Here is a 27,475-nt window from a genome sequence, read left to right on the forward strand (position 1 = left end):
GTGTGTGTGTGTGTGTGTGTGTGTGTGTGTATGTGAATAAGAGTCACATTTCCCTCTGCTGATTCCACTGAACTGCAACACATTACGGCTGAAATTGTGCTTTGTTGCACTTTCCATCTACTGTTTTATATCACCGCTGACTAAAAGCACAACCGTCAATGAAAATTAGACCTTCCTCTCACAAATGGGTGCAGGACATTTGCTGGGGTAAATTGCTGTTGTCGAGAGTGAAATTAAGACCATGGCTATGGTGGTATAATGATGATCAACATGGCAGGGCTAGCACTCAGGATGCTGCCTCGAAAGTCTGTTAATGCATGTTCAGCGCTGCGGAAAGCTGCTACAGCGGGCGCCAGAAGCAGCGGTTTCCTTCGTGGAGGGGGTTAAAAGCGCAGCACAGGCATTAGCACAGCGTAAGTACAGAGATGTGATCCGCTATTATGCTGTGGTTGGGCTGAAGTGTTCTGCTGGATTTATCCCATAAAGAATGATCTGGAAGTAAGAGAGAAAAGGGCACATGAGCAGAAAGGGTATTTCAGTCCCTCAAGGTTGCTTTTCTGTCTAAGCATACAACACATTGTGGTTCTTACCCTAGTCCAGTCTACGGCTTCATTGATTTTCGTATTGCTTCGTTCAGATCAGCTGGTTCGAACCCCTAAATCAGTGGGGGGCGTGGAGGCTCAGGTTTAAAATGGGTTTCTCCTTGAAACAGGGGGGCATGCCACAGTTTGTCAGGGTCACAGTGTTTAACCTCGTGCTTTCTGTCACGCCATTCAAACCCTGACCCCAAAATGCTGACCGGTGTCATGCCTCCGCTGTCCCATTTACGCCTGAAAGCATAAAACAATACACTCCCACCTGGATTACTTAATACACTCACACACACACGCACATACACACGCACACACAATTACATACGAAAAAGGACATATATATATATATATATATATATATATATATATATATATGAGACTTTTCTCATCTCATCCCTTCTGACTTGCATCCCTTACACATGCATGCAAGCACAGGCGGGGGCGCGCCCGCACACACACACACACACACACACACACACTCTCAAAGCCTTCCCCTCTCAGGGGTACAGGGGACCTGTGCACAAGTGGGACAGCGTCTTGACAGATCATTCATCAATGTCAGGGCAGAGGCACTCTCTGAAGACTCCCCTGACACGCACCGGACAGCCCACATGCTTCTGCTTGTTCAACTGCAACACACATTTCTTTGTTGTGTGTGTGTGTGTGTGTGTGTGTGTGTGTGTGCGCGCATTCAAGTGTGGTTTCGCCCCGTCATCCAGCTTCGATGAGTCTGGTTGTTCATGTGCATAGCGTCATGAAAAGAGAGGCCAGGTAGGAGAGTGCTCTCTGAGCACTTTCCCACAGGAAGTTGTGTAACGCAGCATTCAGTGAGCTTGTGTTTGCTGCTCAGATTCACACATGTCCTCTACATGATCAAAATGCAAGGTCTGAAGATCAAAACATTCTTCTTCAGAAATTCATATTTGACTTTTTGAAACCCCTGCTCGAGAGTTTGCGTGTAAATTCAAGTGCATGCACAAAAAATGTACACCCCCCCCCCAAGACTCTTCTTCAGGTGCACACACACACACACACACACACCCTGCATGCACGCACACACACACGCACAACCAGCGGCCTCTTCAGGTGTCACCTGAAATGAACTGATCACAAGCTGTCACCTCCAATCACATCTAATCATAAGCCACTCTGATGGATGAAGGCACAGATCATAGCCAATCAGCTGCCGGCGTGCCACCTGCACAAATTAACATGTCCCATCATCTGTTTGGCTGATGAAGCTGGAGGTGGGCAAATTGAAAATTAGACGCTGCAAGCGCTCGGTGTTATTAGATAAACTATTTCGTGCTTCATACAGTGGAGCAAGCTCTGACACAGCAACACATCACATTACATCACACTATGAATTAAAAAAATCATAAGTAAATAAAAAAAACTACAAATCCCACTCAATAAGGAAGATTAGAGTTAGACTGAGGCGGCAGAGAACTCCCCCCCTTTTTTTGTTGTTGTCTTTTTGTTTTCCTTTTTCTCTTTCCGATATGTATGTGTATTATGATATATATATGTGTGTGTGTGTGTGTGTGTGTGTGTGTGTGTGTGTGTGTGTGTGTGTGTGTGTGTGTGTGCGTCATCCAATCTGTGTACTAATCTCTATGTTTTCGGTATAATGCATTTATGGGATATGTGTATTATGATATATATATATATATGTATATATGTATATATATATATATATATATATATATATATAGATGTGTGTGTGTGTGTGTGTGTGTGTGTGTGTGTGTGTGTGCAATCTGTGTACTAATCTCTATGTTTATGTAGTTGCATATATATTCATGTGTGTGTGCATGAAACTGTGTAGTGAAAAACAATAAAAATTTTAAAAAATGGTATAGTGAAAATCAATAAAAATTGTTAGAGGAAAAAAAACGAATTTATACCAAAACCGGTATTTATACCAGCTTCCTCACCTATACTCTTCATCATCTTCATCATCCCTACCACAGTGCTTAATGCAGTGTTGTTGTAATTGAGAGTTGAGGACCAATATCACACTTCGCTGACTACAGATGGGCCTCCACCACACACACAAACAAACTCCCATATCCCTACCCACCCACACAGACCCCCCCCCCCCCGCCCACACACACAAAGAGTGAAATATGGGGGTCGTACAAACTACACTAATTCAGAGAATCACTCCAGTGTTAAGAAATCTGCTGTGTGGGCCCGTATGCTGGCCCAGAAGTCCTTCCTCCTAATCATGCCATGTTTAAGGGGGTTCCACACTGAACCCCGCATCATTAACTTCACATGGGAGCGGGAGGGGCTGGGGAGATCTCCCTCCGCACCGTCTTATGGAAATGTAATAGCAACCACTGGGATGGCCCATTTAAGTGTGGAGGTGTTAAAACAAATGGGAGGGTGTGATTGATTGAGAGGGTGTAATAGAGTATGAGAGTAAGTGAGAGATTCAAATGAACGAATGTGAGAGAGGGAGAAAGAGGGAGAGGGAAAAGAGAGAGAGGGGGAAAGAGCCAATAAAATGGCTCCATATGAGCGTAATGGAGCCCGGAGAGGAACATAGACCCCCCACAGGAAGCATTTAGATACATTACAATGATGATGATGATGATGATGATGATGCACATGTGGGCACACACTCGCACCCACCCACACAAAAAACACACACACACACACACACACACACACACACATCTGTAATGCACATAAAATTTGCATGTGTTGTGAACAACAGCATGGTTGCCGTTTGTGAATTCAGAGCTCGAGCTCTTCTCGAAAAACCAGATCTAACTTTCGTTATCCATCCCCAGCCAAAACCCTCTTTCCCCCCCAGCAAAGGGCATGTTTGTGGCAGACCTGACAGTTTAACTTCTCTCTCAGTCTCTCTCTCCACAGGCAAAGATTATGTCTTCCCACACACCCCCACACACACACAGACAAACAGACAATCCTTCAGTAGTGGCACTGTGTGGTGTGAGCGTCTACTACCTCAGGCTTAAGTTGTTCTCTATTCTCCAAATTCATTCACAGTGGCTCTATCGCAGAGTAGTGTGAAGAAAAGAACAGCGTATATATACATACTACACTCTCACTCACTTACTCACTCACTCACTCACTCACTCACTCACTCACTCACTCACTCACACACACACACACACACACACACACACACACACACACACACACACACACACACACACACACACACGCGCATACAAATAGTACAGCTGTGTCACAGTGACAAGGAAACAGCTACGCAGACCCAGACGGTAAAGGCCCTAGGTGGCTGCACATTCTTCTCAGTATGTATATGTGTTTGGTGGGAGATAACCATGGAGGGGAGAGTGCTTGGGGGTGAGGGGGCCTTCCAGGTGTAGCCATCCAGGTGGAAGGAAGTAAGCAGAGCCAACACCTGCAGCCAGCAAAGGAGACGCCACAGAAAAGCGCCGCATGCAGAAAATGCAGAAATCTAACACTATCCTTGACAGAAGTAACTCATTTAAAAGCCTCAGGATTTCATCAATTAATGGTCCATCCCTCCATCCCGGAGACAAATGACTGTGCCTGTGGAATGATACCCACATCTGGTGTTTATCTTTCAGCACCGCAGAATCAAATCGTGAAAGGGGAAAGCAGCTTTCAATCTGCTAACGTGTCCTGTGTGTGTGTGTGTGAGTGTGTGTGTGGGTGGATGATAGATGGATGGATAGATAGATAGATAGATAGATAGATAGATAGATAGATAGATAGATAGATAGATAGATAGATAGATAGATAGATAGATAGATAGATAGATAGATAGATAGATAGATAGATGCTGCTTTGATGAGTCAAAGATTATCTTGAGAGAAGAAAGAAGAAGAAAGCCACTTTATTTTGTCATTGTATTGTTACAATGAATTGTATTCTTACAACTAATGTGTTCTCTGCATGTAACCCATCCTATTGTATAGGAGCAGTGGGCGGCTGCAGCGCCCGGGGACCAACTCCAGTTCTACTTCCCATTGCCTTGCTCAGGGGCACAGACAGGAGTATCAACCCTAACATGCATGTCTTTTGATGGTGGGAGGAAACCGGAGCACCCGGGGGAAACCCATGCAAAAAGGACCTGGGATGGCCTGGGGTTCGAACTTAGGACCTTCAAAGAGAGTTGAATCAGTTCATCTGGACACAACATTTATATTGAGAGAGAAACGTTTCATCATTCATCGTGACCTCTTCAGTCTCAATTGACTGCAGGTATCCCCACCCTTATAAACAATACACTGGCATAACGACCGAAACCAACAATCGGTTTCATATGCAAATATGGGCGTGACCATTAACTAGAGTTACAAAGGCCATGTGTACTATTCATATCGCATTGGGGAATAGTTGCAATCACAGCATTGTAAAATGGTTACAGATGTACTCTTAGGTTCCCCCTCGGTTCAGGGATGGTCATCCCCTCTTCACACAGATGGCCTTTTTGACTCTCCGTTCAAACCAGCGCTCCTCCCGATCAAGGATGTGCACATCCTCATCCTTGAAAGAGTGGCCACTGGCCTGTAGATGGGTGTAGACTGTGGAGTCCTGGTCTGACGCATTAGCTCTCCTGTTGTGCCATCCTCTTGGCCAGCGTCTGTTTGGTTTCTCAGATGTACAAATCACGACAATCCTCCTGGCACTTAAGAGTGTACACTATATTATATAAAAGTACATCTGTCACCATCTTACAATGTTGTGATTGCAAACATTCCCCAATCCTCTGTGATAGTACACATGGCCATTGAAACCCTAGCTAATGGCCACAGTAATTTCCATATGAGACTGATCATTGGTTTCGGCCGTTACGCAAAGATTCAAGATCCTTTATTTGTTACGTCTCATTATAAAAGTATAAGAGAGTAAAATCCTTGAGTTTTGGCTCCTCAACACTGCAGCAACAATAGTAACTAAACAACAAAAAAAAACAACAAAAAAACAGCAACAATAATAGTGTGTGATGTATGTAAGGTGCTGTGTGTGTGTGTGTGTGTGTAGGCCCAGCCCCAATAAATGTGCACACGTGTGTGTGTAGTTCTCTACATATCCGTGTGTGTCTGTGCATGTCAAGCTACCGCTGTGTGTGTGTGTGTGTGTGTGTGTATGTAAACTGACGATCTGCTCAAGACCATAGGTCAGTACCATCAGTCCAGCACCAGGCTTAATGTCTTTTAATGTTCTTTGTTCAAAAGCCTGGTTGCTTGGTGGAAAAAGCTGTTTCGGAGCTTGCTGGTCCGAGCTTTGAGGCTGCAGTACCGCTTGCCTGACGGTAGCAGCTGGAACAGTCCATAGTTGGGGTGGCTGGAGTCTTTGATGTGAAAAGTCTACGGGCTTTGCTGACACAACATCTGTTGTCTATGTCTTGGATGGAGAGAAACTCGCACCGACTGATGTCCTGGGCCGTCCACACAACCCTCTGGAGCGTTTTGCGGTTGTGGGCAGTACAGTTCCCATGCCAGGTGGTGATGCATCCAGTCCGGATGCTCTCGGTTGTGCCTCTGTAGAAGGCCCATAGAATCCTGGGCCCCATGCTGAACGTCTTCAGTCACCTGAGGTGAAAGAGGCATTGCTGTGCTTTTTTCACCACATGGCTGGTGTGTTCATCCCAGGTGAGATCCTCGGTAATGTGGACACCGAGGAACATGAAGTTCTTGACCCTCTCTACAGCAGTCCCATTAACGGTGATGGGGTCCAGCCTCCCTCCCTCTCTTCCTGTAGTCCACATCAGCTCCTTGGTTTTGTCGATGTTGAGAGAAAGGTTATTCTCCTGGCACCACTTTGTTAGATTGCTGACCTCTCCCCTGTATGCCGTCTCGTCATTGTCAGTGATCAGGCCCATCACCGTCGTGTCATCAGCAAACTTTATCACCAAGTTGGAGCTATGTGTGGACATGCAGTCATAGGTGTACATGGAGTAGCGGGGGGGGGACTCAGGATGCAGCCCTGGGGGGCTCCTGTGTTGAGGGTTGGAGCCCATCCTCACCACCTGGGATCGGCTCGACAGGAAGTTCAGGTGCTCAGGCTGGGGTTGAGTCCTAAGTCCCTGAGCTTGGTGTAGAGTCTGGAGGGAGGACTATGGTGTTGAATGCTGAGCTGTTGTCTATAAACAGCATTCTCACATAGGAGTTCCTTTTCTCCAGGTGGGTGAGGGCGGTATGGAGTGTAGTGGCTATTGCGTCATCAGTGGATCTATTTTGTTGCTAGGCAAATTGGTGGGGGTCAAGGGTAGATGGTAACGTGCTACAGATTAGTGCCTTAACAAGCTTCTCAAAGCATTTACTCACTATGGGAGTGAGAGCAACAGGGCACCAATCATTCAAGCATGTTACCTTGGTCTTCTTCGGCACCGGCACAGTGACTGATGATTTATAGCAGGAAGGGACTACACACAGGGAAAGGGAAAGGTTGAAAATATCTGTGAAGACACTCGCCAGCTGCGTTGCGCACACTCTGATCACCCAACCTGGAATTCCATCTAGGCCGGCTGCTTTGCGGGTGTTCACGCGCATAAATGACCTGCGCACGTCAGACTCGGCGACAGCCAGCACGCTGTCCATATTAGCAGCGGTGGAGTCTTCTCCCGGGAGGTTGGTGTCAAAAACCTTAAACCAAATGAAAAAACTATTAAGCTCGTCCATGAGGGAGGCAGCGGCATTGGCTGAGCTGCTGGGTCTCCCTTTGAAGTCCCATACTGTGTGTGGACCCTGCCACATGCTAGGTGGGTCGTTAGCACTTAGTTCCTCGATTTTCCTGCTGTATTCTCGTTTGGCTGCTTTGATCGTTTTCCGGAGATCAGACGCCACTGTGTTGTTTATAAGGGTGCTGATACCTGCAGTCATTTGAGACTGAGGAGGTCACTTAGATGGGTGATGAAACCTTTCTCACAATATAAACGTTGTGTCCAGATGAACTGATTCAACCTTCTTTGATTTTCTTACCTGGATTATTGAGCACGCATAAAGACAAACCTCAGACCTTTTTGCTGTGAGGCAACAGTGCTAACAACTGGGCCACTGTGCCGGAGGAAGGGAGGAAGGGTGGGTGCTGGCAATTGGATGTGATGCATTTCAAATGCAGAAAAAATTGTTTTATTAAGCTGTCAGATCCCTTGGTAGTTCAAATGGCCATAAATTGGAAATGGGGCACTTGGGCACAATCAGTTTCAAGACCGATAACCTGGGGGAGTATTCCACAAAACAGTTGGGCATAATGGAAAAGAAGACTAATGTTTTGTTTTTGTTTTTTTCTTAATTTCTTATTTTGTGTTATTGTGAAAAGACCTGTTTTTTCAGTGATAAATTGTGCTCCAATCGCTACACATGGCATAAGTAGCTAGCAGATGTATTGTGCTCCGATCACTTGTTATTGTTGATATTAGCTGGGTGCTGAGAGCCTCATCAAGACACCACCCCCCAAAGAGTGTGATGAAGGAGGAGGAGGTGGTAGTTAGGTGTGCAAATTCGTGTGGGTTGGTGGGTATAAATACAGAACAGGAAGCCAACCAACAGAAAGTGATCATCTTCCCACGTATAAACATTGGCTTCACACACACACACACACACACACACACACACACACACACACACACATACATACAGCAGCAGCACAAGTAAAAAGGTCAGTGTCATTACAGCGACTTGTGGTGGGGAGAATATGTGTACGTGTGTGTGTGTGTGTGTGTGTGTGTAAATGTTAGTGTGCATGGCGGCCTCAACTCAGTTCTTGTATTTAACGACATGTAAATAGGAAATTTAAAAGGTCAACATCATCAGCAGGCTGTTGGAAGCTGAACACATCTGTGGTACGGTGTGTGTGCTCTAGCAGTTGACACCAATCAAATAAAATCATAGTCTTTATCTGGCCACATAACAAGTTGTGTGTGTACACACACAGAAACAAAGACAGACACACAGACAGACAGCTCAGTTTGCCCAGTTTAAGAGTTGACTCATTGCAGTGGTAACACTCTTGATTTGGTTTTATCCAAAGGGATAGCTCTTTCTGATCTGAACATCTTGCCAATCACATCTGCTGTGTCATATAATTTTCTCATTAAATTTGAAGCATTATTGGCCTGTCCTGTTAATGTCGGCACAGATGTAATTGCCACTCACCACACTGGTCCATCCACTGTAGCTGCATTTGGCCAGCAGCTGCCCGAAGTCTTGGCTCCATTCACTGTGGTAACTGACTCTGCTGAAAATCTCACTAGTGACTTAAATACGGCCCTCTCTAGTCTCCTCGGTTCAGTTGCACCTCTCTCTACCAGAGCTAGGTGACTAAAGAGACCTACACCCTGGTTTAATGATGAGACACATGCTCTGAAGCAGGCCTGCAGGAGACTGGAACGCAAATGGCGAAACTCAAAATTGGAAGTTTGTTTTACCCATCTTGGCATGAGTGTTTATTGAAATACAAGCGTGCTTTATCTGCTGCAAAAGCAGCATATCTCTCTCACTTAATCAATATTAATAAACATAACCCCAGATTTCTCTTTGATACTGTAGCTAAATTTACTAAAAAAACAGCCGTCTATTAGCTGCTCACCATACACGGCCCATGAGTTTCTAGACTTCTTCTGCAATAAGGTTGATGAGATCATAAACAAAATCAATTCTTCAACTCCAGCTACTCCTGCAGATCTTGTCTTTCCAAATTCCTATCTATACAATGAGTCAGTGATAGTCTCTCTTATTACAGCTTTTGAGACAATCTCTCTTGATACTTTGACTAAGCTTGTGTAAGCTTCTAAATCAACTTCTTGCCTACTTGACCCCTCACCAGCAAAACTTTTTAAAGACCTCTGGCATCCTGGGACCTAAAATGCTAGACATTGTTAATTTATCACTTGCTGCTGGCATTGTTCCCAGCAGTTCTAAGACAGCTGTGGTCAAACCTCTACTTATGAAACCGCACGCCGAGCCAGGGTCTCTTAACAACTATCGACCAGTCTCTAATCTTCCGTTCTTTTCTAAAGTACTAGAGAGAGTTGTGTATCAAAAACTTTTGACCCATATAGAAGAAAACTATCTATATGAACCTTTTCAATCAGCTTTCAGGGCTTGTCAGTCCACTGAAACTGCTCTGACCAGAGTGGTGAACAATCTTTTACTAGCTATGGACTCTGATTCCACTTCTGTGCTTCTACTACTTGACCTCAGTGCAGCATTTGACACCACGGATCACTGTATATTAGACAGAATAAATTGTAATTTTGGTGTCTCTGGCTTAGCTCTTGCTTGGCTTAAGTCCTACTTAGCTGGAAGAACACATTGTCTGCTATAGTAATATTACATCAAAATTCTCTGATGTTAATTATAGCATACCTCAGGGCTCGGTTCTTGGCCCTCTACTCTCTTCTCGTTATATTTCACTTCCTGGCCAAATTATATGCAGTCATGGAATAAAGTTCCATTACTATGCTGATGATACTCAGCTGTATGTGCCTATAAGAGCTGATGATCATACTCAAATGACTAATTCAGAGGCCTGCTTGGCTGCTGTGAAAAATTGGATGTCACTAAACTTCAGGCTTTTAAATTCAGATAAAACAGATGCTGGTCATTGGCCCTGCTAGACACAGACACCTATTTGACCAAGTAACAATAACAATTAACAACTCTGATTTCACAAAGTGTGTCAGCCAAAAATCTTGGTGTTACATTTGACCCGTCTTTCCTTTGATAAGCGCATTAAAGAAATAACTAAGACTGCCTTTTTCACTTACGTAACATAGCTAAAATTTGGTCTTTCCTGTCCATGGCTGATGCAGAGACTCTAATACATGCATTTGTTTCATCCTGACTTGATTACTGTAATGTTCTGTTTTCAGGTCTGCCACGTGCTAGTACTAAAAATCTTCAGATGGTTCAAAATGCTGCAGCTAGGATCCTAACTAAATCTAGAAAATTACACCAATTCTTGCCACCCTTCATTGGCCTCCTATCCATGTTAGATCAGACTTCCAAGGTGCTTTTGCTGACTTATAAAATCCTAATGGGCTTGACCCATCTTACCTGTCTGATCTCATTAAACCGTATATTCTACCTCAAGCTCTCCACTCTCAAAATACAGGGCTCCTGTGTGTACCCCAAGTTAAAATGAAGTCAGCTGGTGGCAGGGCCTTTTCCTATCAGGCCCCGTTCTTGTGAAATAACCTGCCTGCTGCCATCAGATAATTAGAGTTTGTCAAGTCCTTTAAACCCAAACTTAAAACTCATCTTTTTGCCTTAACCTACAATTAGTTGCCTTTAAGTTGAGAACTTGACAACCTGTACTGGATGGCAGGTCAGTTTCTGTCTCAATGAATTTACCAAGCACTGTTCTGCTGATGAGATTACAGAGTATAGATTATTGACTATTGCAAACTGTTCTCTTCTCTCACATGTCTTTTCTCTCTCTGAATGATGTATTTTCCTTTCTCTTCCCCTGTGTATGTGAATGGTGTGATGTGAGTCTCCCCTGTGTGCACTTGTAGTCTGTCCTCCTCTCAGGTCTCCATGGTGATGGTGATCACCACCTGGACACCACTTGGCATCCTCCTCATCACATTTTTTATATATCTTATAAATCCATATAATTTTGTTATCCTGTTTCAGTGTTTTATCCTTCTCTCACTCCGATGTGTGAGTAATGTTTTTCCTTGTCTCTTCTCCCATGTACACTACCGTTCAAAAGTTTGGGATCACCCAAACAATTTTGTGTTTTCCATGAAAAGTCACACTTATTCACCACCATATGTTGTGAAATGAATAGAAAATAGAGTCAAGACATTGACAAGGTTAGAAATAATGATTTGTATTTGAAATAAGATTTTTTTTACATCAAACTTTGCTTTCGTCAAAGAATCCTCCATTTGCAGCAATTACAGCATTGCAGACCTTTGGCATTCTAGCTGTTAATTTGTTGAGGTAATCTGGAGAAATTGCACCCCACACTTCCAGAAGCAGCTCCCACAAGTTGGATTGGTTGGATGGGCACTTCTTTGAGCAGATTGAGTTTCTGGAGCATCACATTTGTGGGGTCAATTAAACGCTCAAAATGGCCAGAAAAAGAGAACTTTCATCTGAAACTCGACAGTCTATTCTTGTTCTTAGAAATGAAGGCTATTCCATGCGAGAAATTGCTAAGAAATTGAAGATTTCCTACACCGGTGTGTACTACTCCCTTCAGAGGACAGCACAAACAGGCTCTAACCAGAGTAGAAAAAGAAGTGGGAGGCCGCGTTGCACAACTGAGCAAGAAGATAAGTACATTAGAGTCTCTAGTTTGAGAAACAGACGCCTCACAGGTCCCCAACTGGCATCTTCATTAAATAGTACCTGTTAGAGCCTGTTTGTGCTGTCCTCTGAAGGGAGTAGTACACACCGGTGTAGGAAATCTTCAATTTCTTAGCAATTTCTCGCATGGAATAGCCTTCATTTCTAAGAACAAGAATAGACTGTCGAGTTTCAGATGAAAGTTCTCTTTTTCTGGCCATTTTGAGCGTTTAATTGACCCCACAAATGCGATGCTCCAGAAACTCAATCTGCTCAAAGAAGTGCCCATCCAACCAATCCAACTTGTGGGAGCTGCTTCTGGAAGCGTGGGGTGCAATTTCTCCAGATTACCTCAACAAATTAACAGCTAGAATGCCAAAGGTCTGCAATGCTGTAATTGCTGCAAATGGAGGATTCTTTGACGAAAGCAAAGTTTGATGTAAAAAAAATCTTATTTCAAATACAAATCATTATTTCTAACCTTGTCAATGTCTTGACTCTATTTTCTATTCATTTCACAACATATGGTGGTGAATAAGTGTGACTTTTCATGGAAAACACGAAATTGTTTGGGTGATCCCAAACTTTTGAACGGTAGTGTATGTGAATGGTGTGATGTGTCTCCCCTGTGTGTATGTGTAGTCTCTCCTCAGGCCAGGTCTACATGGTGATGGTGGTCACGTGGTTCAGGTCCTGGGCTGTTTTGGTGGCATCTGGACACTGCTTGGCATCCTCCTCATCATATTCTTCATCCATCCATCCATTATCCAAACTGCTTATCCTGCTGTCAGGGTTGCGGGGATAACTGGAGCCAATCCCAGTCGTCACTGGGCGGCGGCAGGCAGGGAGACACCCTGGACAGTCCGCCAGGCCATCACAGGGCAAAAATACATATTCTTCATCTATCTTATAATTCCATTATAATTCTGTTATCCTCCTTCAATATTGTATTCTGTAAATTGTGTTCTATTCTGTGCACACAACATCCATTGCAGATCTGTCTGTCTTAGGAGAGAAACCCCTCCTCTGTTGCTCTCCCTGAGGACTCTTCCTATTTTTTCTCCCTGTTAAAGGTTTTTTTTTTAGGGAGTTTTTCCTTATCCGATGCGAGGGTCCAAGGACAGGACGTTGTATTGCTGTAAAGCCCACTGAGGCAAATTTGTAATTTGTGATATTGGGCTAGACAAATAAAACTGATTTGACTTGACAGATACATACACACACACACACACACACACACACACACACACACACACACACACACACACACACACACACACACAGAAACACAAAAAATATACGCATGCATAGACACTCATCACTCATTTGCATCCACACAGTTGAAAAATACAAGGGCAAACACAAACACACGCACACACGCACACACGCACACACACACACACACACACACACACACACACACACACACACACACAGACAAACAATTATTGATGGATCTTATTGGTTGCAGACTGCTGGGGTACAGCTGAATAGATGAAAGCTGGGAAACGGGAGTCACCGTGTGGGAATTATACATAATGCAATTCTAACTTTGCTCTGGTCCTGGCTGGTACTATAAGTAAATCAAAAATAAACCACACACTTTGAACTCATAATACCGACACACACAGAACTCAACACACCGACACACACAGACACACACACTCAAATGCATTAAACCGCAAAGTGGTATTGACGTGTAAGTTTTATTTGTGTGTTTCAGTATGTGAATGTGTCACTGTTTGTGTGTGTGTGTGCGCGTGCATGGTAAGGCGGGTGGGGGGGGTATACCAAGATTAATGGAGCCAATCTCCAGGGCTATCCAGCGGAGTGACCATACACCCCCTTCCTCTGCCTCCTCTCCCTCGCATCCCCACTCTCTCTCTCCTCTCCCCCCTTTCCCCTGGATCTAACTCTAATTAAATGAATCAATCAGCGGCAACAGCAACACCGGACAGATAGCATCACACTGCTACAGCTAACAACACGGAGGGAGGGGGGGGGGGAGAGACACACGGAAAGAAACGAGTGAAAGGAGCCAGGAAAATAAGCATAGGGAGAAAGAGGAGGTCAAAGGAATGGAGCAGGGAAGCAGGAAGAGGGAGAAAAAAGGAAAAAGGAAAGAGAGAGAGAGAGGGATAACAGTAGTAACAGCGGACAGCAATGAGACAGGACCAGGGCAACGTGGTCCTGAGGAAGAAGAGGGGACGGAAGAGGAAGAACCAAAGGAAAAGCATAGCTAAAGGATGGAAACGATCTGCTCCGCTAGAGGCTCTATCAGGCCAGTCCATGCCACCACAGAGACACAGGAAGGGACATTAACCTTTCACCCCAACTATACGGTCTCACCTGTCCCTTATCTTATCGCACACCGGACAATATATACTCAGCGCCATGCTTACATTAGAGTCATTATTATATTGTGTGTTTACATTACACGCCGCCTGACACGGCTGGTGTCTCGTGATAGGCAAATCACCTCCTCTGCCGACGCCACCGTTATTAACTCCCGTCCCAGGCGTAAGGTTTGACGTTCACCTTGGCTCCCTAACCACGCTCTTCCAAAGGCACTCTGTCCATTTCAACCTGTGCAGTAGCAATGACACAGGGGTCAAAACGTCCATATCACAGGAACACATTCAGCAACGGGCCCCGTCTAAAGGGACGGTTGTGTTATTACGTTCATAAATATTCTCTTTATGTTGGAACAGATAAGACGGAAAAACGCTGCCCTGCACAACCACAGAAGCGGCAAAAGGAAACTGATCTGAAGAGGACAGAAATACTGATCGAGTACTCGGTGGCGGGGGCGGGGTCACAACTGTGTCTAACTCTCTGCGTCTGCAAAAGTGACATTGTGTGTTGCCACACCCATAACCGCCGTACCGTTTGAGGGTGAAGAGAGTAGAAGCACCCACGCCGTGTTCTCCGGCGTATTCGCCGCCTGGCTGTCGGAGGTGAGCTGTACTCTGCGGATGTGTGCGTCCACTAATGTACCCCCCCACCCCCCCCACCCCCACCCCGCTCAAACCACTGCGTTTGTTAATGTGTGCTGCGGTGGACCGGAGAGAGCAGGTGCGTCTTTAAACGTGCTCCCCTATGGATTGCTGTGTGTGCAACGGCAGCCGAAGTGTGTGTTTAATGTGGTGTAGCAACACACAGCCCCCGCCTCCGTCAGCCGCACTGTTTCACATGCAGTAGTGTGTCTGTCACCCGCAGCGTCTGGCACGGAGCTATGATGAGATCTGCTACAGTGTGCACGTGTACATGCAAATGCACATGCATGTGCAGATTCTCACATACATGTGGGACATGCATACACACACACACACACACACACACACACACAAAACACATCTGCTGCATTGCTTGCAACACTATAAAACACTGCAGAGTGACAACACTCGGTTCCATTTTATAACCGACAGTTTACTGCCTGTACCAAGTCTACTGACTCCAGCTTGTTATGGTTAAGAACATTAAAAGTCAAGAGTTTGAAGCCCCTTCATAGCAGCCCACATGCCAGCTCAATGTATCCGAAATTATATGACACACACGCACACACACACACACACACACACACACACACACACACGTCACAAACACACAAACATGCACACAAACATGCACACACGCCACAAACACACAAATACGCACACATACACAAACATGCACATGCACTACACACACACATGCACATCTGCACACACACCATACACACACACATGCGCGCACACACCACACAGACACACACACACGTACATACACACACAAACATGCACACACACACACCACAAACACACAAACACACACACCACACACACACACACACACACACACACACACACACAGAGCAAAGAGGTTTTAGAACTCATGAAGACAAACCAGCACGTAATATGTGCAGGAAACAAAACACAAACATGCAGGTGAACACAAACACACACATGCTGGCCCTCGCCTCAGCGGCAGCAGACAAGAACCGGGCTCTCTTTCATTTCCTCTAATCAGAAAAGCTAAAACGCCTAAACAAAGGAGCATTTCACTGCACACCCCGCTATGGGCAGAAAGGCTCATTAGCCCCGGCGGCGTAATTAGCAAGATGCTGCGGTCCTCGTTACGGAGGGAGGAGCCACAGTCGTAAACAAACACCGCTGAACGCCAAACACCCACGGTCTCGCTCTCTCCATAATGAACTGCCACCGCTGTTCTCCCCGTGAGAGGACCAGCCGCTAAGACGGGAAGGGCTCCACAGCAACAAATACGCAACGTAACAGGACGCATGCACACAATGACACGCACAGATCCAAGCGGCAAACAGAAACACATTATCACAAACACAAAAACATTTAAATTCTTTCTTTTTTAATCCCAATTAATCATTCATCACTGCTTTTGCAAATAATCTTCTCGCATACATATGTGGTTCTACCGAGGTGGGGCCACAGGGGGCTGCTGACCTGCAGCACACAGCAGGACGACCTGACAGCTGAGATGCAGCAATATGTCGCCAGCTGCATGGGTCCTGTCTTTGGCACACCAACAATGCTCAGACCACCACAAGCCAAGAGCTGTCACTACCAGCACCCTGGGCCTGTGTTTGTACTGCAGACCGCTGCCATGTGGGCCCGGTAACAGCTGCTAACACGGTACTGGGTTGTACTTACATCACACTGAGATTTTCTTTTTTTTTGGACCCCCCCCCCCTTTTCATCACCCAGTTGTATCCAGCAAATTACCCCACTCTTCCAAGTTGTCCCGGTCGCTGCTTCACCCCCTCTGCCAATCCAGGCAGGGCTGCAGACTACCACATACCTTCACCAATACATGTGGAGTTGCCAACAGCTTCTGTCCACCTGACAGTGAGGAGTTTCACCAGGGGGACACAGTGCGGGGGAGGATGACGCTATTTTCCCTAGTCTCCCCCCCCCAAACAGGCAGCCCGACCGACCAGAGGAGGTGCTAGTGCAGCGACCAGCAAACATACTCACATCTGGCTTCCCACCCACAGACATGGCCAATTGTGTCTGTAGGGGCATCCGGGTAGCGTAGCGGTCTATTCCGTTGCCTACCAACACAGGGGATCGCTGGTTTGAATCCCCGTGTTACCTCTGGTTTGGTCAGGCATCCCTACAGACACAATTGGCCATGTCTGCGGGTGGGAAGCCGGATGTGGGTATGTGTCCTGGTCGCTGCACTAGCACCTCCTCTGGTCAGTCAGGGCGTCTGTTTGGGGGGGGCGGGGGGAATAGAGTGATCCTCCCACGCACTATGTCCCCCTGGCGAAACTCCTCACTGTCAGGTGAAAAGAAGCGGCTGATGACTCCACATGTATCGGAGGAGGCATGTGGTAGTCTGCAGCCCTCCCTGGATCGGCAGCGGGGGTGGAGCAGCGACCGGGACGGCTCAGAAGAGTGGGATAGTTGGCTGGATACAACTAAGGAGAAAAAGGGGTAAAAGATCCCAAAAAAAAAGAAAAGATAAATGCTTTAAAATAAATAATAGTGCAATATGAGGTCATAAATTACAACAAAACAGAAGTTAGCAAAATGCAAACTAAACTGAAACAAATCACATTCTTTGGTCACTGTGTGCTCACCAGTTTCAACCAGGCCTACTTGTTGCAAGTCACATTTCCAGATGACATGGACAAATCAGTGCTCGGGTGCTGTAATCAACTTTAGTTTTATAGAAAAGCCACATATACTGATCAAGCAGTGACAGTTGGAATATCAGTCTTCCTAAGCAGGATTCATCTGTACAGAGATCGATGGAGCTGCTCAGCTGACCCATGCATGCACAAAAGACACACACACACACACACACACACACACACACACACTGGAATTCTGAGGCAGACACAGACTGTCTGCCTCAGAATTCAAACTCATTACTACTAAATTGATCCAACCCCCCCAACACACACACACACACACACACACACACACTTAAGCATACTAGTCAAAACCTAAGGTGCATGTGTGTGCGTGTGTGTGTGTGTGTGTGTGTGTGCTTCCACTCATGCATTTGTGTCCAGTCATACACATCTTAGCAACAGCTTCTGACTCAAAGAGGATCAAACATTATTTCAGCCACAATTATGATCCTGGGAGATAAGTAATAATGATCTGTGTGTGTTTTTGTGTGTTATGTGTTTTTGTGTGTCTGAGTTTCTCCCGCTGTAGCAGCTTAGATCATAGGGAACTGAGTAGCATTTAAAAAAAAAAAAACAAATGAAGAGGTTTCATCTGGGAAACTGTGTTGGACATATGGACAGTGAAAAATGTATTCTTGAGCCTCTCTGTTGCCCCAAAATGTGACACTGGGGCATCTAGGCCGCCATGTTTAAGTGTCATTAGATCCAATGAAAGAACTGCCCCTTCTGCACACCTAGTAGTGCCCCTGTAGTAGTGTACATGGATGTGTACACACATTAAATATGCAATGCCTTTATTAACATTACATCTGTGCAGGGTGGCAGTAACTACCTCAGTAGGAGGTGGAGCACGTCATGTGACAACTGCAGGGTTGCTGGTTCGATCCTTGGCTCTAGCTGGCAAAAATGTTGAAGTGTCCCTGAGCAAGACACCTCACTGCTCCCTATTAGCTAATTGTTACCTTATATGGCTGACATGGCCATCAGTGTGTGTGTGTGTGTGTGTGCGCATGTGCGTGTGCTTGCTTAGGTCAAAGTGAGACATTAATTAATTGCAAAGTGCTTTGATTGGCAGTTGCAGCCAGAACACAGCCATATATAATGCGGCCTCGCCTAGCACTGACTGTGTTTTTAGTGTCGTCATGTGGAGTGCGGGGGGGGTGCTGAAGGTGTCTGGCTGGGAGAGCTGGCGTTGGATCGGCTGACGGAGCCTGGTCTGCTGCGTTCAGCCCTGCCTGGAGTTGCCCCCTAAGAGGTAATACCAAGGGCGGTCTGACAGGATGCGGAAGCGGGGCAGGCTAAGCTAACTGCCAGCCCATTCAGACTGGCAGTTCCGACAGTCATCCTGGTTGGCGTTCGTTCTTTTGGACAGCGATTTTTTGTTTAGTTTGGATATATGTGTTAATTTGGATATGTGTTCTTGTAGTTCTTGTAGTTTTTGGCTTTGTGTTTTTTTCTTTGTGTTGCAATGCTGTGGGCTGGGGGAAACGATAAATAAAGTGTTCCTGACTCCTGGTAAAATGCAGTCCATTTACCGGTGTACTACTGTCCAAGCACATATTGGTCGCTGTCAGAACTGGTGGACACAGTTGAAGCATTCATGTGTGTGCATTGGTGGTAATTTAAGAACGTACAGCCGTGTACTCCTTACCTGCTGCAGAGGTCTCTGGACTCCCAGAACCTTCATGGTATCAGCACTGGCAAGGATCTTGAGTGGATCGGCTGCCTTGCTAACAGCCTCGATCTCCTTGTTAATCTCTGTTCGCACCTGTCGGATTATACAAAACAAATTACAACAATGAAGATTTGCATCGACTGAGTCCTACCAAAGGAATAGAGATGGATAGTACACACAAGGGAAAAACACACGCACACACATACCACTCAGTAAAAAATGCAAAGCTGATGTGTTTGTGTGCAGGAACTCTTTCTCCCTTTTTGGTTATCAAATGAGAGAGGAATGGAAGAGAGAAGTAAGTCATAACGTCATAAATTGATCTGGTTATACAGTGGTCTCCAATGCAAGTTCACTTTGGTCCTGACAGGTTTTGTGGTATCCCCAGCATAGCAGCATTATTCATCTGGACAAGCAGGAGCTCAACAGGTCAACAGGTAGACTTTTTCTACCCAATTTAGGGTTTAACGTGGGAAAATCACATGGACTCACAAGAACGGACCGGAACTACTCAAAACAGACTGGAAGTAGGCTGTTTTCACGAGGACTCCTGTCAAAAGACCCACAGCTCTTCTCTGTTTTGGAAGATAAAAAGAGCGCTGAGCCTCAAAACAGAGCAATAATTGTCCCAGTCTGTTCTTGAGAGCTGCTGGTGTCCCACAGCGAGGATAGTTTTTTTTTTTTTTAAATGAAGAAGTTTCTTTCGTTTTAAACAGGCATCCCTAGTTCCCTGAAAAGCCTGTTTTTGTTTTGTTTTGTTTTTTTTAGAAATGCCAGCATACAACTCTGTTAGAAAATATCAAGACAGCATGAAGCTCTCCCACTGTTGGTCTCACAGACCTGGTTGAGGAAGAGGTCGTTGATATAGTAGGTCAGGAAGGTTCGAAGCTGGCACTGCTTGGCCTGACCCGGACCCATGTTCATCTCTATCTCCTGAATGAACCTGGAACAGTCAACACAGACACACATTAGAAAGCTCCACAAAATAACACAAAATAACACAGAAATGAAAGCGGCGCCATAAGACCAAAACTGTTTCCTTGACATCCAAAGAGCACAGAGTCCACAAAGTCACTTCAATACCCTGTTCAGCTAGAAGACTCTGCCTGGGTGGTGGGATCGATAAAGGCAGTTTCTTGGTTTTGAGTGAGATCTGTAACTCGGGATGCTCGAGTGGAGCAGCTTAGTTCACCATAATCGCTGCTGGGTGGCTACCAGCTACAAATGTGTGTAAATGTATGGGAGTTTAGCATAGCACAATATTTCCCATTCTATAGGTCACTGAAAGCCCAAGAATTTTAGAATTTTGAACTGGCAACATGATGATCACAGAAAATTGACTTTTTATTAACCTGTCTTTTTTTCTTCCTTTTTTTTGCCCAAATTGCACCTGGCCAATTACCCCACTCTTCTGAGCCACCACTTCTGCTGATCCGGCGAGGGCTGCAGACTACCACATGCCTCCTCCGAATACACGTGGAGTTGCCAGCCACTTCTTTTCACCTGACAGTGAGGAGTTTCACAAGGTGGACGTAGCACGTGGGAGGATCACACTATTCCTCCCAGTCCCCCCCCCCCCCAAACAGGCACCCAGACTGACCAGAGGAGGTGCTAGTGCAGCGACCAGGACACATACCCACATCCGGCTCCCCATCTGCAGACACAGCTAATTGTGTCTGTAGGGACGCCGGAGGTAACATGGGGATTTGAACCAGCGATCCCCGTGTTGATAGGCAACGGAATGGACCGCTACGCTACCCGGACACCCCTTTATTAAACTTTTTGTGAAAAAAGATTCTGAATGGATGATTTATTTCGGTCATACATTTGCGTGCATATGCAACAGACAGATAAAAAAAAAATCATGGTACATATTCACATCAGTCCATTTCAAACAACAAAATTCAATCAATCAATGACCGAGACAGGAATAGGCTGAAGCCCAAGGTTTATTGTTGCCTATCCTATACAGTCCTTAAATTAACCTAGAATATCAGAGTTACAAAAGGAAGAAAAAAAGAATTTATACTAAGTTGTAATCCTTAATCATTTTAAATTTTAAAGATTTTCTGAAACTCAAGAGCGAGCTACACAATTTCAGCTCATCATTAAGACCATTCCATAGCTTGACTCCCAAAACTGACACACATCTGTATTTTACATTGGTTCTCACTTTACACGTTTCAAAAATACATAACCCCCTCAAATGACCTCCTTCTCTTAATTCAAAAAGTTGTTGGATACAAACAGGGAGGCTTTTACTTCTAGCTCGAAAAGTATTTCCAATGTTTTCAAATACACAATAACTAAGAATTTTAAGGTGCAGGACTGTATACATAATGGCTTAGTAGATTCACGGTAACAAGCTTTATTTATTATTCTAATAGCTCTTTTCTGATGTTTAATTATAGGGTCCATATTTGTTTTATAAACATTTCCCCAAACCTCAGCACAGTATGACCGATATGGCATTATGAACAATACAATATACGCAAACATTTCCTGTATGTAATGTATTTCCATACATTTTGTTTTATTTTCATTTAATAATAACTTATTGCTATCAAACCATTTTTTAACATTCTAAATTCCCTTTCTACTATTTTCAACAATTCTTTCATGTCCTCCCCAGAACAAAATAAATTTGTATCATCAGCAAACTTAACAAATTTCAACATATTAGATACCATAGAAATATCATTTGAATAAAGTATAAACAACTTAAGTCCCAATACTGAACCTTGTGGAACACAACAAGTTACTCTTCTTAGATGTAATTCAGTGTTTTCTGTAGTCGCATATTGAAACCTATTATTTAAATAACTTCTTAATCAGCATTGTGTGACACCTCTTATACCATAGGGTTTCAATATCTGCAAGAGTAACGAATGATCGAATGTGTCAAATGCTTTACGTAAATAAATAAAAACACCTACAGTGTTTTGTTTCTTGTGTTTATGTTTCTTATTCTAAATGCACACAGACATACACACGCATGCACGCACTCATGCACGCACGCACACACACACACAGCTCACTGCAACCCCCAAATGATATGAATCATAACAGGCTTTGCAATGAATGTGCTTACGGTATCCTCGCCCAATGCAAGTGCATGGTCGGTCTGATGGGGTCAGACAGTAATGTATGGGCAGGTCGCCCACACCACACCTCATTTATCAGAGAATCACCGATCACTGGCCTCGTCTCACACACCACAGGGTGCACCAAGCAAGAGCAAGCGTCTTCTCATGCGCTCAGGACACATAAATGTACAAATAAATCAAACTTTTTATAAAAGAATGTTTGGACCTTTATCAAAACCTGAACTCACAGGAAAAAAGGAGGAGAAAGAGGGAGAGGATGAGAGAAGGAGGTGGGTGAGAGCAGAAGACTGAAAGAATTATTGATGGGATAGAGGAAAAACTTAGAGAGGGGAACAGTGGATGGATGGTAAAGGCAGAAGTGGAAGAAATGGAGTGAGGTAGAGGAGTAAAGGTAAGAGAGGAAGACAGTAAAATAAAGGAGGAAGATGAATCCAGTGTTGGAGCATTGTGTCTGTGTCGAAGGAGCGAGAACCAGGAGACTGGAAGACATGCAGCCCAGGCAGGAGCTATAGATCAGAGCTTCTGCATGATGGATTACCTAAGGTGTACAAAAATATACATGTGCACACACATAAACAGCAAAAATGCGTGCAGACAAAAGGTGTACTTTTTCATGCACACACATGAATGCTAACCAGACAAAAAAAAAACAGCATGCTACTCAGCAACTGCACCCAATTTCAGCAGAGAGCTGATGAGATGGAGAGGGAGCGGGGATGCTAGACCTAAGCTAAATCCCTTATTGATCTCCACCAAAAGTTTGGCGCAACAGAAAGTTGAATATGAGAAACTCTTCTGTGACCTCATTAAAACAGTCAAACTATCAAAACAATGTGGGCCTGGGCTTTCAGCCACTCTCTGGAAGACTATGTTCAGAGCATAACTGAAACAGTTCTCATTTACACCAAACACAATTCCGGCAGACAACTTCATTTCCAACAATCGATCGACCAGAAAAAAAAAACAAGGTTGCTCGTGTAGAACATACGTCGAGCTATTCAGGAGATCCATCACACGCTGTCATTATTGTCATTGTCTCGATATGGGCATCAAGGTGACAGATCTTTAAGCGAGTGTGAGTGCACAGATGGATTTTTGTAGGCTGGGGCGATAACGTTTGAGTAATGTAGCAGGGAAGAGGCAATAAAAATGGCTTTGTCTATCCAAACGGCCATCTGGAGCCGAGCCCCAGGGCCCTTCACGAGCACACAGACGCTAGCGATGCCGCGGGGAACTTGAGCCAAGGTAACTGGGTTAAAACGACCTGCTGGAATCCGCAATGCTCGGCAAACTTCAGGGCCACAAAGTCAGAGGAGTCCGGCTTCTGAGAAACAGTAGCTCAGTGAGAGACGTAAACCTCTGCACGAGATCTAAACACTAGCAAAGGCGACTTCAGCGTGGGGATTTAGGACGGGAAAAAAACAAAACAAACATGTAGTCAGACTCTTTAAAGGGTAAACTTTGAGAAAATACAGCGTGGGTCTACAGATCTCTGAACGGAACTTGAAAGAAAATCTGTCCTCATTATCATTAAGACCACATCTATCGATATCCTGCCTCTCTGACAGATGGCGTCAGACATACATACATAACCACGACGAGTGATGATGATGATGATGACGATGGTGATGGTGATGACAATGGAGATAAATGATGCTAGACAGCTCCACACACACACACACACACACATTTTCAAAAACCATCAACTCATGTCAACTCCAATTCACAATCCACCATGTAAGCTTGGTTGTTGCCAAGTAACAAGGAAACATCTTCGAGGCCATTTACAGACTGATGGCACCAAACCAAAAACATTTTAATGGTCTCAGTGCTGGGACGCCTACGTAGCCGAACGGTGAGAGCGCATACCATATGGGCACACAGCCGCAACTGTCGCCGGTTCGAATCTAGCCGGCGAGCTTTGTTGCATGTCTTAAAATTCTCTCTCTCTCTGTCTCTCCTCCGTTTCCTGTCTGCCTCCACTATCACTATCTAATGAAGGTATAAAAAATACCACAAAACAAAAAGTTTCAGTGCTCAACGCAGAATGACAACGAGCCCGGCTTGAGCTGTCAAGGCTAAGACCAAGCTTGATTTTACACCGGTCTAAATTGACATTTTCACGGCCTGAATCGACATTTTCGGCCATGATTTTCTGAGCTACCACATGAAAAATGTAAAAACTTAATTTAGCAAGCTTACTTAAGTCGGATGGCGAGTGCGGCATCTGTATAAGCGGTGGACGTCTGGTGACTATTTTGTACCTTTAAAAAAGCTCTGAAAATGTCATATACTTTCTGCACTGGGCTGAAGTAAGAGTTATAGGGTTAGCGTTAGCAAAACAGTCGTGGAGGGGGAAGAAGCGCTGTTTCATGAAATAATGAATAACTGAAAATAAACAGGACTCTGGTTACTGTAACAGATCTATAGCCCGACACTGCCCCCCCCTTTTTTCCCTCCCCAATTGTACTTTGCCAATTAATTACCCTACTCTTCTGAGCCGCCCTGGTTGCTGCTCCACCCCCTCTGCCGATCCGGGGAGGGCTGCAGACTACCACATGCCTCCTCCGATACATGCTTCTTTTCACCTGACAGTGAGGAGTTTCGCCAGGGGGATGTAGCACCTGAGAGGATCCCGCTATTCCCCCCAGTTCGTCCTCCCCCCTGAAGAGGCGCCCCGACCAACCAGAGGAGGCAGTGACCAGGACACCTACCCACACCCGGCTTCCCATCCGCAGACACAGCCAATTGTGTCTGTAGGGATGCCCAACCAAGCCAGAGGTAAGACGGGGATTCAAACCGGCAATCCCCTTGTCGGTAGGCAACAGTATAGACCACCACACCACCCGGATGCCCCAGCTGGCACTGCTTTACCACACACATAGCAGCATTCTGAATAAAAGGGCCCATTAAACTGTAAACTATTTAATAAATGGGCTATAGTAACCTTAACATGACACATGATGCTTGCTTTATACAAAACATTTTCATTCAAAAGGTAGTCATATCCATGTAAATGAATACCACAGCAAGGTCTGCAATAGTTCACTTGGTGATTATAGTTGGACTTAATATGACCTTAAACGGATTATATTTGTTTTTGCCAGGTGACGAAGAAAAAAACAAGAGTAACACTGGGAAACCAAATGGCACAGGAACAAGCTGGGGGAGCGTGCAGAGTTGCTAAGGAGATGCCGCAGAGACGCAGTATGGACTCACCCCTGTCTGAGAAATCCTTATTAATGACCCTTGAATAATCAGCTTATTCACCAACACGCAGGGAGACAGACAAACAGCCGGACATGATTTCCAAATGGTCCAAAAATACTGTCCCCTGTATACCCAAATGACCAGTGCACCCAGCATCGACTGAAGCAGCAGTCGGCACCGGTCTTCCCAGTTTTGCATTAACATCCTGATTAACAGATTGTGTGTGCGTGTGTGTGTGTACTATCCATCCATTATCCAAACCACTTATCCTGCTCTCAGGGTCGCAGGAATGCTGGAGTCTATCCCAGCAGTCGTTGGGCAGCAGACAGGGAGACACCCTGGACAGGCCGCCAGACCATCACAGGGCTGACATACACATTCACACCTAGGGACAATTTAGTACGGCCGATTCACCTGACCTACATGTCTTTGGACTGCAGGAGGAAACCAGAGCACCTGGAGGAAACCCACGCAGACACGGGGAGAACAAGCAAACTCCACACAGTGGACGACCCGGGACGACCCCCAAGGTTGGGCTACCCCAGAGCTCAAACCCAGGACCTTCTTGCTGTGAGGCAAGAAGTGTGTGTGTACTATACATACATGGATATGGAGGGGAGGAGACTTACGGTTCATCAACAGCCTGTCCAATGATATGTGTTCATTATATGTTTAAGACCAAGAGAGACTGAATCAAAGGAAAAGAGCAACAGGTTTGTCCATACTAGCTTTAGGGAGCGCTCAATCTGTCAACCTTTTTGTATTTAGCATTACTGAGCCACTTGGGTAAGCAGAGATGTAGAGTCCAAGAATTTTCCTAGATAATAAATCATAATACTATTCTGGGTCAATTATCATATTTTTGTTTGTTTATATCTGTGTTTTCATCCCTTTGGGGGCCACAAAATGATGTAGGGGACATGATTAACACAAAATTTAGACAGTGTTCAGAAATACAGGACACTAAGTTTAGGATAATATTTTTCCTCGGATGCACCACAACTAGTCAGACAAGGAAAAAAACAAAACAAAAAAGCAAAACAAAAAGCCAGAAGGATTGTGTCCATTGAAAAGAACAATTCATGCAACATTCGCCAACCCTCCCACACACACACACACACACACACACACACACACACACAGTGTGCTTGTCCATTCACTCATTACCAAGCCCACAGCCTCGAAGAAATGTCTCACACTTGTTCAAATGCATGCACGCACGCACACACACACACACACACACACACACACACACACACACACACACACACACACACACGGATTGAGAGGGTGTGTGCACCAACACCCTGTTTTCCCGAGGGCTCGCTGGGTCCTCTGGATATGCCGCGGCTCCAGGAGTTACACTCCAATAGGGGCTTCATAGCAGTGGCTGCTGTTGATTGCACTTGACAGCATCTAATTAACTGTCATTAAGAAACAGATGTCAGAGCCCAGGGCCTGGGGCTGGATAATTGTAGATACTGTGCCTTGTGTGTATGTTGTCGGGAGAAATGCCTTGGCTGAACAGCACAATGCAAACCCTTTAAACAATTGAGGGAATGGGCCAAATGAAGAATCCCCCGAATCATAACGGTTATTCAGTGAGGCAAAGGTTTGTTTTTGTTAGAATGTAAATATCGGGGGAAACTACAATGCCGCGGACAATAATGCACGATAGCAACGATTCTCGGGCGTTTTAGTGCTGGACGCTGTCCTGGAGCGAACAAGCGCTTCTTTATATTCTGTGTCGAACGCTATCACTGATGTCTATCTGAGGCAGTGCAGCTTTGAACCGCTCATACCTAAAAAGAAAAAGGAAAGAGAAAAGATGTAAAGACAGGGATCAGTATGAGAGAGCGCGCCAAGATAGATTAGAGACTCAGCACTTTTTAAATCTCACAGAATTCCCCGCAGGCATCAACTGATCAGCCGTGCTGAATTCTGATTTTGCCGCCCAGTGAGGA

General features: G+C 45.1%; 1 protein-coding gene across 2 annotated transcripts in view; it reads right to left on the bottom strand.

Moving 5' to 3' along the window:
- exoc4 (exocyst complex component 4) overlaps positions 1-27,475 on the bottom strand; it is a 185,970-nt gene that overhangs the window by 58,297 nt on the left and 100,198 nt on the right. For both annotated transcript variants that reach the window (XM_056276597.1, XM_056276598.1), the window contains exons 12-13: positions 20,035-20,137; positions 19,171-19,287 (exon numbers count right to left, since the gene is read on the bottom strand). In XM_056276597.1, coding sequence (XP_056132572.1) covers positions 19,171-19,287; positions 20,035-20,137 — 220 coding nt within the window. The remainder of the gene's footprint in view (positions 1-19,170; positions 19,288-20,034; positions 20,138-27,475) is intronic.

This window comes from Lampris incognitus, chromosome 3 (assembly GCF_029633865.1).
Source record: "Lampris incognitus isolate fLamInc1 chromosome 3, fLamInc1.hap2, whole genome shotgun sequence".
In the NCBI taxonomy this organism is placed as follows: domain Eukaryota; kingdom Metazoa; phylum Chordata; class Actinopteri; order Lampriformes; family Lampridae; genus Lampris; species Lampris incognitus.